We start from the raw sequence: 14,249 nt of genomic DNA on the forward strand, positions 1-14,249 counted from the left end.
CTGAAACCCACCACGGGGCCAGAGATTGTGAAAAGAGCTCTCAAAAGCACATTTCAGAGATGTCATCAACCCAGTGACCAACTGAGACTGAATTTCTGGCTGGTTCTCACACCCACCTGAGCAGTCTGCACTTGGAACTTCTCCATCTCCCACCCATGGCTCTTCTCCTTGCTCCAGCTTGAAGATGACATCAGGTTTCATAACTTCATACCCTGTTCAGGGGAAAACACAAAAGCCTTGACCCTGACTGCTTGGGCTTCAGGGCCACCGAAGAAACAGAAAGGTTTGGCATCACACCAGCCCAGTGAAGTACCCATCTGTGTATGAACAGACTAAATAATTCTCAACAGCAGGGGTCTCCCTGGTGGCTGATGGTTCTAAGATTGTTCACTTCTGTAATCCAAATACAAAACCATTACATGCTTCAGAGGCTCCCGAGCCCATCAGCCTGGGTTCAAATCCAGGCCCTTTCAATGACTAGCTGTCAATCCTTGGGAAAGTGACTTAAAAGGAGAATTGTACCTGCTATACAAAACTGCTCTGTAAGTAAGTCAACACAGAAGAGGCAAGTGGAACATAGCCATTTCCTTGCATTAGGTGCCAACCCCCCATGAATGCGGTAAGTTTCGGAGGACACATAAAGAAAATAAGCCTTCCTAATTGGAAGGTCAGGTCCAGATGTTTTCCCTAGTGTCACATGCACGGAACTTTTAATCTCCTGAATTCAGGTTCAAAACCATTAAAAAATTCAGAACCCCCACAGCTCTCAGCAACTAAACAAGTAAGGTATTAGGCATAGTCTGGGGTCCTCCAGGAAGTTCTTCTTACCCAGCGAAACTAGGCTGCTGTAGTTCTCCAGCATGACATCCTTGTATAAGTCCTTCTGACTGGGGTCCAGGAGTTGCCACTCCTTCTGGGTGAAGTCCACAGATAAATCCTCAAATGAGAATGCCTCCTGTAAAAGCATAACCCTGGTGAATCTGAAGCAATTATCACTCTGAGAGATGGGAAAGAATTGGAGTGTAAGCACATTTTTCTCATCACAGCAAGTTATGGAGAATGACTGTGTCCTTTGCATGGTATTTCTGTAATAAAACACAATGATGCACTCTTCCACCCTTCCATATATACATTAGAAATGGAATTCGGGAGTTTAAATCTCAACAGGGGGCGTATGAATGGCTCAGCCGGTTGAGGGTGTGACTCTTGACTTCGGCTCAAGTCATGATCCCAGGGTCGTGAAATCAAATGTCAGGCTCCATGCTGAGCCTGGAGTCTGCTTAGGAGTCTCTCTCCCTCTGTCCCTCTTCTGGTCACACACATACTCTTTCTCCGCCCCCCCCCCCAAAAAAAATCAAATTAAAAAAATAAATAAATAAAAATTCAAAAATCTTCTGAACCACCAACAAAATATTTACTGAACCTCAAATCTGCCACCGGAGAGCTGGTACCCAAAAAAAGGTAATAACACAATACCCTAAAAAACTGCATAGTCTCGTAGAGGCTACAAATATATACGCCTATTCATAAAATAAGCTGCTGTAGCTGAGGCACCACGTGGGTCAAAGCAAGGACAGCTTCAATTTCGGTGTCAACTCGGGCTCTCTGCAAGAGGTAAAGCCTGAGGTGAGTTTTAAGAAATTAGCAATGCTTTCCACAAAAAAAGGAGGTGCAAAGGCATTCTGGGAGCCAACAGCTCCAATGAAACCCCAAAACCAGGAGAGTTGAGGAGATACAAACAGTTCAGTTAGATAAGAACACAAGGTACAAAGTAGTAATTAGATTAAAAGGCCACATGGGGGGTGGGGGGGGGCAGACTGGTTAACAGAGATAGACACTTTCTCGTTGCCAACAGCTAGCCATGATTCCATGAGATGGGAGAGATATAACCAAATCTAGGTTTTAGAAAGGTTTCTGGATTTAGGTCAAGATGGATTTCCATCTCGGAGTGCCCAGGTGGCTCAGTGTGTTGAGCATCCAACTTCGGCTCAGGTCATGATCTTGCAGTTTGTGGCTCAAGTCCCACGTCAGGCTCTGTGCTGACAGCTCAGAGCCTGGAGCCTGCTTCAGATTGTGTCTCCCTCTCTCTCTGCCCCTCCTCTGCTCATGATCTCTCTCTCTCTCAAAAATAAACATTAAGAAAAAAAATTTTTAAAGAGATGGATTCCCATCCCAAAGTTACCTGAGATGATCAGAAAACATGCACTCTAAATAATCCATAATAGCATCAGAAAATAAGAAACCTGACTCTAAGCAGCACATCATACAGTCTGAGAAGAGCTGGTGAACCTGAAGACAGTCAATAAAAGTACCCATTTTGAGCAACTGAGGAAAAAAAAAAAAACTTAAAAAAGAGCTCAGACACTCAGGGCTCAGGACACTGTCACCAAATGCATGTCAGAGGAGTTCCAGAAGGAAAAAAGCAAGAACATGGTGGAAAACAGAAATGATGGCCAAATGCTCCTCAAATGGGGCAAAAGGCATAAGTCAACAGGAAACTCAGTGATCCCCCAACTGGATGATAACATAAAGAAAGCCACCACCGAGCTTTTGTAGTTCATAAGTGTGATAAGTGAGCGTTCACGCCACTGTGTGACATGTGCCACCCTTAAACCTTGTTACGACGTCGGCACATTACGTGTCTGACGCGAAAAAAAGAAAGCCACCACCAAACACATCATAATCAAACTGCTACAGAATACAGACAAGGAAACAGTCACCTCACTTACAGAGAACAGCAATTCAAATGACTGTAAATTTCCTATTAAAAAGCAGAGGCCAGAAAAGGAAAACACTTTAAAAGTGCTGAAAAGAAAAACCTGTTAACCGAGGATTTTGTAACCAGCTTATTCACCAGGAATAATTGTGAAGTGAGGGCATTTTCTCTTATGAAGAAAAACTAAGAGAATCCAGGGCAGCAGAGCTGCTGGCAAAGGGCTGACAGATGCGAAGCCTTCCGCCAGAAGCAGTACCAGCAGGCAACTCCAGGCTCAAGAATTAAGAACAGGGATGGCAAATATCCATGCAAATACAACACAATCTTCTCCTCTTACGTTCTTTGCCGTTCTTTGTCTTCCTTCCTCCCTCCCTTCCTTTCTTTACTGTTCACTTATTTTTAAGAGAGAGAGACAGAGACAGAGCATGAGTGGGGGAGGGGCAGACAGAGAGGGAGACACAGAATCCGAAGCAGGCTCCAGCCTCTGAGCGGTCAGCACAGAGCCCAACGTGGGGCTCGAACCCACGAACTGTGAGATCATGACCTGAGCTTGTGTCGGGACGCTTAACTGACTGAGCTACTCAGATGCTCCCTTTTTTTTTTTTTTAATGTATGTTTATTTATTTTGAGAGAGAGCTCACGCACAAGAGTGGGGTAGGGGCAGAGAGAGAATTCCAAGCAGGCTCCACACTTGAACCCATGAACCATGAGATCACGACCTAAGCCAAAGTCAAGAGTCAGACACTTAACCAACTAAACCACCCAAGTGCCCCTCCTCTTCGTTCCTTGAAGTATGTTTGACCACTGGATGCAAAAATCGTAGTATCGTATTATCTTCTGATGGATTTTCAATATGCAAAGGTGTAACATAAACACAGCAGACAGAGTGTCACAACACCTAGACAGTGTAAGGTTTCCACATTCCTATCCAAATAACAAGATATAAAACTGTTGCACTTCAAACTACACAACTGAAAAATGAAAAGGCAAGCCACAATCAGGAAAAAATTATTTGCAAATCCTACTCATGTTGAAAAAAAAAACTTGACTCAGAACTTATAAGAAAAACCTCTTAGAACTCAATAAAAAAACTAAATTAAAATTTTAAGAAAAGTTAAAAAGTAGGTAGGGGCACCTGGCTGGCTCAGGTGACTCTTGATCTCGGGGTTAGCAGTTCAAGTCCTGCATGGACGTAGAGCTTACTTTAAAAAGATATTAAAATGGGGCGCCTGGGTGGCTCAGTCGGTTAAGCAGCCGACTTTGGCTCGGGTCATGATCTCGCGGTCTGTGAGTTCGAGCCCCGCGTCGGGCTCTGTGCTGACAGCTCAGAGCCTGGAGCCTGCTTCAGATTCTGTGTCTCCCTCTCCCTGACCCTCCCCCGTTCATGCTTTGTCTCTCTCTGTCTCAAAAATAAATAAACGTTAAAAAAAATAAATAAATACATAAATACATAAATAAATAAATAAATAATAAAAAGATATTAAAAAATAAGGGCACCTAGGTGGCTCAGTTGGTTGGGCATCCAACTTCGGCTCGGATCATGATCTCACGGTTCCTGGGTTCTAGCCCCACGTCGGGCTCTTTGCTGACAGCTCGGAGACTGGAGCCTGCTTTGGATTCTGTGTCTCCCTCTCTCTCTGCCCCTCCCCTTCTCGTGCTCTGTCTCTCTCTATCTCTCTCTCTCAAAAATAAATGAGCATTAAAAACATTAAAAAAAAGATATTAAAAAATAAAAATAAAAATTAAAAGTAGGTAGAATATTTTAATATATTTTATCAAAGAAGATACAGGAACGGCTAATAAGCACATGAGCACATGAAACAATGACCAACATCATTAGTTATGAAGGAAATTAAAACCATAATGAAACACCACTTCACACTCGCCATAATGATAAAAAGACAGATGATAAGTATTGGAAAGGATGTGGAGAAACTGGAACTCAACACTGCTAGAAATACAAAGTGGTCTGACACGATGGACTGTGGCAGTTTCTTAAAACGTAAATATAATTTGACCATACAACCCAGCAATTACACTCTTAGGTATATACTCCAGAGAAATGAAAACGTGTTCATGTAAAACTTGTACATGGCTGCTCCTGTGAGCAGCACTTATAACCACTGTGAGGGGTAAATAAATAATGCACATGCCCATCAAGGGTAAATAATCCACATGCCCATCAAGTAGTAAAGAGACAAAGAGAGGTATATCCATTTAATGGAACACTAGTCCACAATAAAAAGAATGAATTTCTGACATATGCTAAAATGTTGACGGACTTCAAAAACCTATGCTAATGCAAAGAAGCTAGACACAAAAGAATACACATTATATAAATCCATTGATATGAAATGTCCAAAAGGAAACCCTATATAGAGAGGAAACAAATTGGTGGTTTCCTTAGCTATGGATGGAAATAGGAATTGACTGCAAAATGACAAAATTCTCCTGGGATGAAACAAACCCTCTAAAACTGGAGGGTAAGGACAGTAACACAACATAAAATTGCCAAAAAATCACCCCAGTATATACTTAAATTGGGTAGATCCTACTGAGGTCATAGTTCAAAAAAGCTGTTAAAAAAGATAACAAAATTAGTAAATTTATGTTAATGTATTTGACAACTTAGATGAAACAGATATTCAAACAGTGCACTCAAAAATTACACAATATGAAATAAAAATCTGTATTAGTTGAATGTTAAAAAGACTGACCCCATCCCCCAAAACCTTCCTTCAAAGAAACCTCCAAATCTATGAGGCTTCAGAGGTGAATTCTTCCATTTAAGGAATAAAGTGACTTCACAGAAATTCCTCCAGAAACCAGAGCAAGAGTGTAAACTTCTCAACTCACTGTATAAGGCCAGCAGACCAAACCAAACAAGAACACAAAAGGAGTGAACATCACAGGGAAATTAACAGAAACAAAATTCCTAACAAAAAGCCATATATAAACAAAGCATAATGTGAGTTGACCAAATAAGGTTTCCTTCAGCAGTGCAAGACAGGGTTAGCATTCAGAAATCCATAAAACTTATTAACAGAATATGGGAAAAAAACCATTATTTCAACAGACGTGGAAAAGGCATATAATAAAAATCTGTTCATTGTAAAATACTGTCAAACAAACTAAGAATCGAACAAACCTAATAATCATAACCTACCAATATCTACAGCTAACATCACTTAACGGCAAAATAAGGAATATTTGCTCCCTGAGGACTGGAATAGCATTATCTAAAAGAATGTTTTGTGATGACTTAAATATCCTCTATCTGCACCATCCAACAAGGTAGCCATCAGCCACAAACATCTACTGAATACTTCAAAGGTGACTAGGAAAGGACTTTTTAGTTTTACTTATTTTTAACCAACTTATATTTACTTTTATTTATTTTTAATGTGTGTTTATTTATAAGACAGAGGATCTAAAGTGAAGAGGGCTCTGTACTGACAGCAGACAGCCCGACATGGGGCTCGAACTCAAGAACGATGAGATCATGACCTGAGCCAAAGTCAAACACTTAACCGAGTGAGCCACCAAGGCACCCCTCAGCTTTTTATTTTTTCAGAGACAGAGCACTCAAGAGTGTGTGTTCAAGGGGGGTAGGAGCAGAGGGAGAGAGAATGTTAAGCAGTCTCCATGCCCAGCCCAGAACCCAACTACGCAGGGCTCGATCTCACCACTCTGAGATTATGACCTGAGCCAAAATCAGGAGTTAGATGCTTGACTAAGGCACCCAAGAGCCCCTATTTTTAACCAATTTAAATTTAGACAGCACAGGTAGCTAATGGCAAACGGCTGTATAATTTGTCTGGCCTCTGTGTCAGATTCCTGGGACAGAGCCTTGCTCTTTCCCCAGTGACAGAAATGCTTTTATTATTCATGGGGGCCCCTCCTGAGTTTATGCTTCTCACAAAAAAGGTGACTCACGGTGGGCTCCTAGTCTTCCGGATGGGCACTGGCTGGAAAGATCAACCATTTGATTAAACAGTTGAGGCTTTGAGTCAGGTGGTATCAGCACAACCTCCGGGAAGGGGAGAAGGCTGAGCTCAATCATACAGCCACTGATTCAACCAACCTACATGACCATACCTACGTGATAAAAACTCCATAAAAATTCTGGACACTGGAACGTGAGGTTAGCTTCCTAGGTGGTGAACACAAAAACGTGCCAGAAACGTGATGTGCCCTGATTCCACAGGGAAAGGGCACAGAATTTCTGCATCCACAACCCTCCCAGACCCCATCCTACGTGTCTCTTCATTTGGCTGGTTCCAGTTTGTGTTGTTGATAAGAAAACTGTAATTGTAAGTATAACACTTCCCTAAGTTCTGTGACTTGTTCCAGCAAACATGAAGGGGTCAGGGGAACCCCCCAAATTTGTAGCCAGTTGGTCACAAGTATAGGTGGCTTGGGAGACTTACAGCTGGCAACTGAAATGAGAGCAGTCTTGTTGGGTGTCCTTAACCTGTAGTCTGTACTAACTCCAGATGGTGCCAGAAACGAATGCTGGAATGCACCAGACAGAAAGCAATGCCGGCCGAGAGCAGGGAGGCAATGACACTTCTAACCCACATTGTCCAGGAGGTCCTGGCCAGTACAATAAAATGCAAGGAAAAAGTACAAATACTAAAAAGAAGATGTAACACTGTCGTGCATAGTATGACTGCATATGAAGAAAATTTAAGAAATCATACAAACGATGATAATTAGTTAACTGTGGTTATTCTTTGACACCACACCAAAACTAATCAACTTGTAGTCTCTTAAAAATGAGCTACAACAGGGGCGCCTGAGTGGCTCAGTGGCTTAAGCATCTGACTCAGGCTCGGGTCATGATCTCACGGTTCATGAGTGCGAGCCCCGCGTCGAGCTCTGTGCTGACAGCTGGGAGCCCGGAGCCTGCTTCGGATTCTGTGTCTCCCTCTCTCTCTGCCCCTCCCCCACTCATGTTCTCGTCTCTCAAAAATGAATAAATGTAAAAAAATTTTAAAAAAAAAGATGAGCTGCAGTGTACAACCTCCACCTTTATCAATTAATGAGCTTCTCATGTTGTTACATTAAAATCTAACGTTTTATCTTGATCTTTCAGTGGATAATTTTCCCATTGAAGATTTTATAACATCAAGCATTAGTCATGTGGAAAATATTGGTTTTATGAGTTAAAATCTTCTCACAAAGAAACAGCTTTACCAGTTAATTCTGCAGACATTTAATGAAGAAATAATTCCTGTTTTACTAAACAATTACCAAACACAGAAGCAAGAACACAACCGTACACTTTGATACAAGCATCACCTTGATAACAAAACTCAGTAAGGATATTGCAAGAAAGGAAAAGCAAAGGCCAGTTTACACATGAACATTGATGTGAAAATCCTAAATGACAACTATACTGAGCAATATGTAAAGAAGAAAATATAGCAAGACTGAGCTGGAGGGGCACCTGGGTGGCTCAGTCGGTTGAGTGTCCAGCTCTTCATTTCGGCTCAGATCGTGATCTCACACTTGTGAGGGTGGAGCCTGCTTAGGATTCTCTCTACCCCTCTCCTGCTCACCCACTCTCTCAAAATAAATAAATAAACTTAAAAAAAAAAAAAAATTTAAGGCTAAGTCAGAGTTACTCCTAGGTATATAATCAGTCTCTCCTCACAGTCCTGGGGCAGGCAGCATTTCCTGCCCATGGGTCCTATCCCTGTGCTTTAAGAAAATCCCCTTTTTGCACTGGGGGGAAAGAAAAAAAAAGGACTAAGTTGGAGTTTATCCAAGAAATTCAAAATTCAAGCTGCATTTAACATTAAAAGGAATATATATATATTCACTACTTTAACAGATTAAGAAAAGATATGTAATCACTTCAACAGATGCAGATAAAGAATATTTGCAAATTAAAAGAATGTACACAAGAACTACAAACAACAGAAAAAAACTGAACAAAATTGCTAAAATGCTCGTTTAAATTTTCATATAGAAGGACTGGATTTCATAAGGAAGGAATACAAAAATATGAAAAAGAACAAGCAGACGAGAAAAGAGTAAAACATACCAAAAACTGAAAAGTAATCAACATTTGTTACAAAAAGTCTTAGCAGGGGCACCTGGCTGGCTTAGTAGGAGGACTGTCCGACTCCTGATCTAAAAGGGTCGTTGACTTCAGGCCCCACATTCGGTATATAGCTTACTTAAAAAAAAAAAAAAAAAAAAAAAAAAAAAAAGTCCTGGGGCACCTGGGTGGCTCAGTCGGTTGAGCATCCGGCTTCGGCTCAGGTCTTGATCTCATGGTTTGTGAGTTTGAGACCCACATCGGGCTCTGTGCTGACAGTTCAGAGACTGGAGCCTGTTTCAGATTCTGCATCTCCCTCTCTCTCTGCTCCTCCCCCACTCATGCTCTGTCTCTCTCTCTCTCTCTCTCAAAAATAAATAAATATTAAAAAAAATTAAATTAAAAAAAAGTCCTGGCAAACTAGGAATTTACAATTTATTTTTACTAAGAAAAAAAAATATTGCTGATATTTTTGTTAACATGGAAAATCTAATAAAATCTAAAGAAAATTATTAGAATTAATAAAAAGGTTTAAGGGAGCCTAAGTGGCTCAAGGGATTAAGAGTCCAACTCCTGATCTCTGCTCAGGTCATGATCTCACAGTTAGTGAGTTCAAGCCCCACATCAGGCTCTGTACTGACAGGTACAGAGCCTGTTTGGGATTCTCTATCTCCCTTTCTACTTGTTTCTCTCCCACTGGTACTGTCTCTCTTTCTCTCTCTCAAAATAAATAAATAAACTTTAAAAATAAACAAACAGGCTTAAGAAGTTCCTGAATGCAAAGTCAGTATGTAAAAACCTACTATATTTCCACGTTTCGGCAAGAAAATTTTTAAAATTTTATATACCATAAAATTTTAAATGCCACGTACTGTGGAAATGACTAATTACAGATCTGGGACAGAAAGTGTACAAGCTGATCCTTGACATATTTTATCATGTGATAGAGCAATAACTTCATTTAAGAAACAAAGAAGTGCTTAGAAGCAGAGCATCATTCTGTGGCCCCTAATGAAACAGTCCATCAAGGCAACAATCATAAAGCTGCTGACGTGACAAAACGGGCAAGCAGACAGGAGTCACCTCCTGGAATACATACCACCACCTCTGAAACACTCTTACCCAAAAAGTCACACCTAAGTCTGATCAAGCCTCCAAATCAAATCTGTAATGATGAAGATATGCTTTTATCTGCGCTAATTCATGGCTACTAAGTACCTGAAATGTGGCTAGTGTGACTGAAGGGCTGGATTTAGTGGTTTTAAATTTAAACATTGTTGTGTGGCCAGTGGCTTGGGTACTAGCCAGCACAACTCTAAATCTGCCTATTTACAGGAAACACAGAACACATTGGCACACTGTGGGGATGCAAGGAGCAAAACCCAGACAGTGGGAGATCCACAGAATAAATGCCCTGGCCTCTTCAATCAAGAATGGGGCTAGAAAAAAAAAGAGCCAATAGGTTAAGAAGACTTAAGAGACAGATGAACCAATTACACTGTATGAACTTTCCTGGATTCTGATGCAAACAAACTGCAAGTGACTTGTAAATTTTACGAGACAACTAGAAATGTGACCACCGACTGGATTTGGTGATACGGAGAAGCTGCCTTAACTGGAGAGAAGATTCCAACTGCACTGAATCTCACAAACAAAATGTTGAAAGAAACAAACACGAATTAGTACATACTGCAACAGACAACATGAAACTACAGTGTTTAGGGATGGATACTTTGGAGTAAAACCATAAAGAGCAAGGAAATGGTTACAAAGTCAGGGTCCTGGTTCCCTCTGTTAAGAGGGAGAAGCTGTGATTGGCAGAGGCACATGGAAGGCCTCACCTGGGCTGGAATGTTCTGTTCCTTGACCTGAATGGTGGGTTCATGGGTATTCGTTCAGTTGATAATAATCCATTACTTTGTACTTTTACATTTTGTGTACTTTTCTGTATGTCAATTCTGCTCCACATTTAAAGAGAGAAATTATGATTACTAAGTTCTGTTCTAGCATTTTCTCCCTGGGTCACACTCCAGAAAACTATGAAAAATTACCGTAAGACCCATGTATTTACTATATTTCTCTGAGGACATCACTCACACGTTATTATTTGTTCAAAACTTCATCAAAGAATGAAAAATATTTACTCTCTATGAAGAATTAGTTTACATTTTTATAGGATAGTGCAACTCGTAGAAATGTTCTAATTTCTTTATTAAAACTGCTAAAAATTTGAGAACCAAGTTTGTACCTCAAATTCATTAATTATGCAGGACACTATGGCTCATTAAAATTCAAATCTCAAGACCTTCTGAAAGCCCTATAGTTAAATAAAGTTGATCTTTGGACATCATGGGTTTGAACTGTGCAGGTCCATTTATATGCAGATTTTTTCAATAAATACAGTATAGTACTATAAATGTATGTTCTCTTATGATTTTCTTTTCTCTAGCTTTATCATACACATACAATATAGTAATATCATACACATACAATATAGTATATCATACACATACAAAATACTGTACGTGTTAATCACCTGTTATCGGTAAGGCTTCTGGTCAACAGTAGGCTAGCAGTAGTTAAGCTTTGGGGAGTCAAAAGTTACACATGGATTTTCCACTGTGCAGGGAGCTGCCATCCCTGATGCCCACGTTATTCTAACTGCTCCAGTTTTGTCCCAACCTGGATCTTCAACTCCAAGGTTATCTTCCTCTGATTTCTGAACTACTTACACTTTTCTTTTTCACTGGAAGACTTACATACCTCTTCTAATCCCCTGGAAAATAACGAAGAAGAAACAATCAACTAACCTGTAACATGGTCATTTTCTGTTGCCTAGGCCAGACGAGTTGCACATCTGAGACCTGCTCCACGCTGAGCCTCTTCTGTTTCTGTCCCAAAGCTCCACTGTAAGGCGGTGGCTGGGTCTTTCACACTGACAAGTTCCTGGCTCCAGGAGCTCCTTTCTTCTATCACATGAGCAGGCTCATTTGTGGGTAACCAGGATCTGTGAACATAGGAATAAAGCACTTTATTGGTATATTCATACTGCACCTAAAATCTTTTCTCCTCTTGCTAGGAACCAGGAATTCAAGTAGTCTTCATGTCTGTGGGGAATAAGCTTAGGAACTCCCTGAGCCTGCACTGATGGGTTAACAAGGCATAAAGAATTACAAAGCCATAGGATGCTCACACCCAAGATTGGGTAAACAAGATTAGGCGAATAAGGATAGAGAAGGGGGGCTATGGCCCCCAGAATAGAGTAGGGTGGGGGCAAAGGCCCCCAGAACGGGGGGTGGGGGAAGGCCCCCAATACAAAGGTACATGAGGAAAGCAAGATTAGGTATTCAAGGCTAAAGCACCCCCAATTCAGTACTATAGCAGAAAGCTGCTTTCATAGGAAGGAAGGACCAAATTAGGTAAATAGGGCTAGAGCACTGCAGGTGAAGCTGCCCAGAGGGGAGCTAATTAACAAAAGAAAGGTGCCTTGTTAACACTGAGGTTACATGCTATGTCTTATCCCCTAGGCTGGCAAAGATAAACAGACACAGCTCCTCATGTCTGCCATTAACATCTGCCCATCCACCTGTCGCCAGCATTTTGTTTTTTATCAACCCAAACCCCTAAACCCGAATATCTTCAAGAACCCCTTTCCCTCACGTCTGTGAGTTAATGTCCACAGTTTCATTGTCTCTTTGTGCATGTCCATCACCATGTTTGTAAGCCTTCTGATCCTAATAGAAACGGAGCAAGGACCCTTAATCGGGGCTCTTGTCTTTTCACGAACATTAGCCATCCCTCCCATTTTAATCCTGCACCCGATTTCTTGCTGGCCAAGAAAGAAGTTTAGACTTAAGAGTCTACGTAGGGGCGCCTGGGTGGCGCAGTCGGTTAAGCGTCCAACTTCAGCCAGGTCACGATCTCGCGGTCCGTGAGTTCGAGCCCCGCGTCGGGCTCTGGGCTGATGGCTCAGAGCCTGGAGCCTGTTTCCGATTCTGTGTCTCCCTCTCTCTCTGCCCCTCCCCTGTTCATGCTCTGTCTCTCTCTGTCCCAAAAATAAATAAACGTTGAAAAAAAAAATTAAAAAAAAAAAAAAAAAGAGTCTACGTGGAATACTACGTGGCAATGAGAAAGAATGAAATATGGCCTTTTGTAGCAACGTGGATGAAACTGGAAAGTGTTATGCTAAGGGAAATAAGCCATACAGAGAAAGACAGATACCATATGTTTTCACTCTTACGTGGATCCTGAGAAACTTAACAGAAGACCATGGGGGAGGGGAAAGAAAAAAGAGAGGGAGGGAGCCAAACCATAAAAGACTCTTAAAAACTGAGAACAATCTGAGGGTTGATGGGGGGTGGGAGGGAGGGGAGGGTAGGTGATGGGTACTGAGGAGGGCACCTGTTGGGATGAGCACTGAGTGTTGTATGGAAACCAATTTGACAATAAATTTCATATTAAAAAAAAAAAATGTCTACGACAACATCCAGCATGGAGCCCAACACGGGGCTTTAACTCACAACCCTGAGATCCAGACTTGAGCTAAGATCAAGAGTTGGGCACTTCACGTTAAAAAGAAATTTTTTAAAAAGGGGGAGAGGGGGGAAACTGGGTGGCTCAGTCAGTTGAGCATCCAACTTCGGCTCAGGTCATGATCTCGCAGTCCATGAGTTTGAGCCTCACGTTGGACTCTGTGCTGACAGCTCAGAGCCTAGAGCCTGCTTCAGATTCTGTGTCTCCTTCTCTCTCTGCCCCTCCCCCACTCACACTTGGTCTCTCTCTTAAAAATAAATAAACATTAAAAAAAAATTTCAGCAAAGTGGCAGCATATAAAAATAATGCACAGAAATTAGTTCCATTCCTATACACCAACAACGAAGCAACAGAAAGAGAAATCAAGGAATGGATCCTATTTACAATTGCACCAAAAACCGTAAAATACCTACGAATAAATCTAACCAAAGCAGTGAAAAATCTACACACTGGAAACTACAGAAAGCTTATGAAAAAAATTGAAGACACAAAAAAATGGAAAAATATTCCATGCTCCTGGATAGGAAAAATATTGTTTAAATGTCAATACTACTCAAAGCAATCTACATATTCAATGCAATTCCTATCAAAATAACACCAGCATTCTTCACAGAGCTACAACAAACAATCCTAAAATTTGTATGGAAGCAGAAAAGACCCCGAATAGCCAAAGCAATCTTGAAACAAGAAAACCACAGCAGAAGGCATCACAATCCCAGACTTCAAGCTGTATTACAACGCTGTCATCATCAAGACAGTATGGTACTGGCACAAGAGCAGACACTCAGATCAGTGGAACAGAATAGAGAACCCAGAAATGGACCCACAAATGTATGGCCAACTAATCTTTGACAAAGCAGGAAAGAATATCCAATGGAATAAAGACAGCATCTTCAGCAAATGGTGTTGGGAAAACTGGACAGCGACATGCAGAAGAATGAACCTGGACCA

General features: G+C 41.3%; 1 protein-coding gene and 1 non-coding gene across 15 annotated transcripts in view; one reads left to right on the forward strand and one right to left on the reverse strand.

Annotated features, from left to right (window-relative positions):
- Positions 1–14,249, reverse strand: part of LOC128310943 (zinc finger protein 84) — a 65,213-nt gene that overhangs the window by 10,753 nt on the left and 40,211 nt on the right. For all 14 annotated transcript variants that reach the window (XM_053206645.1, XM_053206640.1, XM_053206646.1 and 11 more), the window contains 3 exons: positions 11,576–11,772; positions 829–955; positions 117–212 (listed from right to left, as the gene is read on the reverse strand). In XM_053206645.1, coding sequence (XP_053062620.1) covers positions 117–212; positions 829–955; positions 11,576–11,590 — 238 coding nt within the window. In that variant the 5' untranslated portion in view covers positions 11,591–11,772. The remainder of the gene's footprint in view (positions 1–116; positions 213–828; positions 956–11,575; positions 11,773–14,249) is intronic.
- On the forward strand, positions 2,546–2,648 carry LOC113596976 (small nucleolar RNA U13). The gene has a single exon (XR_003417805.1). It is a non-coding gene; the product is annotated as a small nucleolar RNA U13 (small nucleolar RNA).

The sequence above is a fragment of the Acinonyx jubatus genome, chromosome D3 (assembly GCF_027475565.1).
Source record: "Acinonyx jubatus isolate Ajub_Pintada_27869175 chromosome D3, VMU_Ajub_asm_v1.0, whole genome shotgun sequence".
Classification (NCBI taxonomy): Eukaryota; Metazoa; Chordata; class Mammalia; order Carnivora; family Felidae; genus Acinonyx; species Acinonyx jubatus.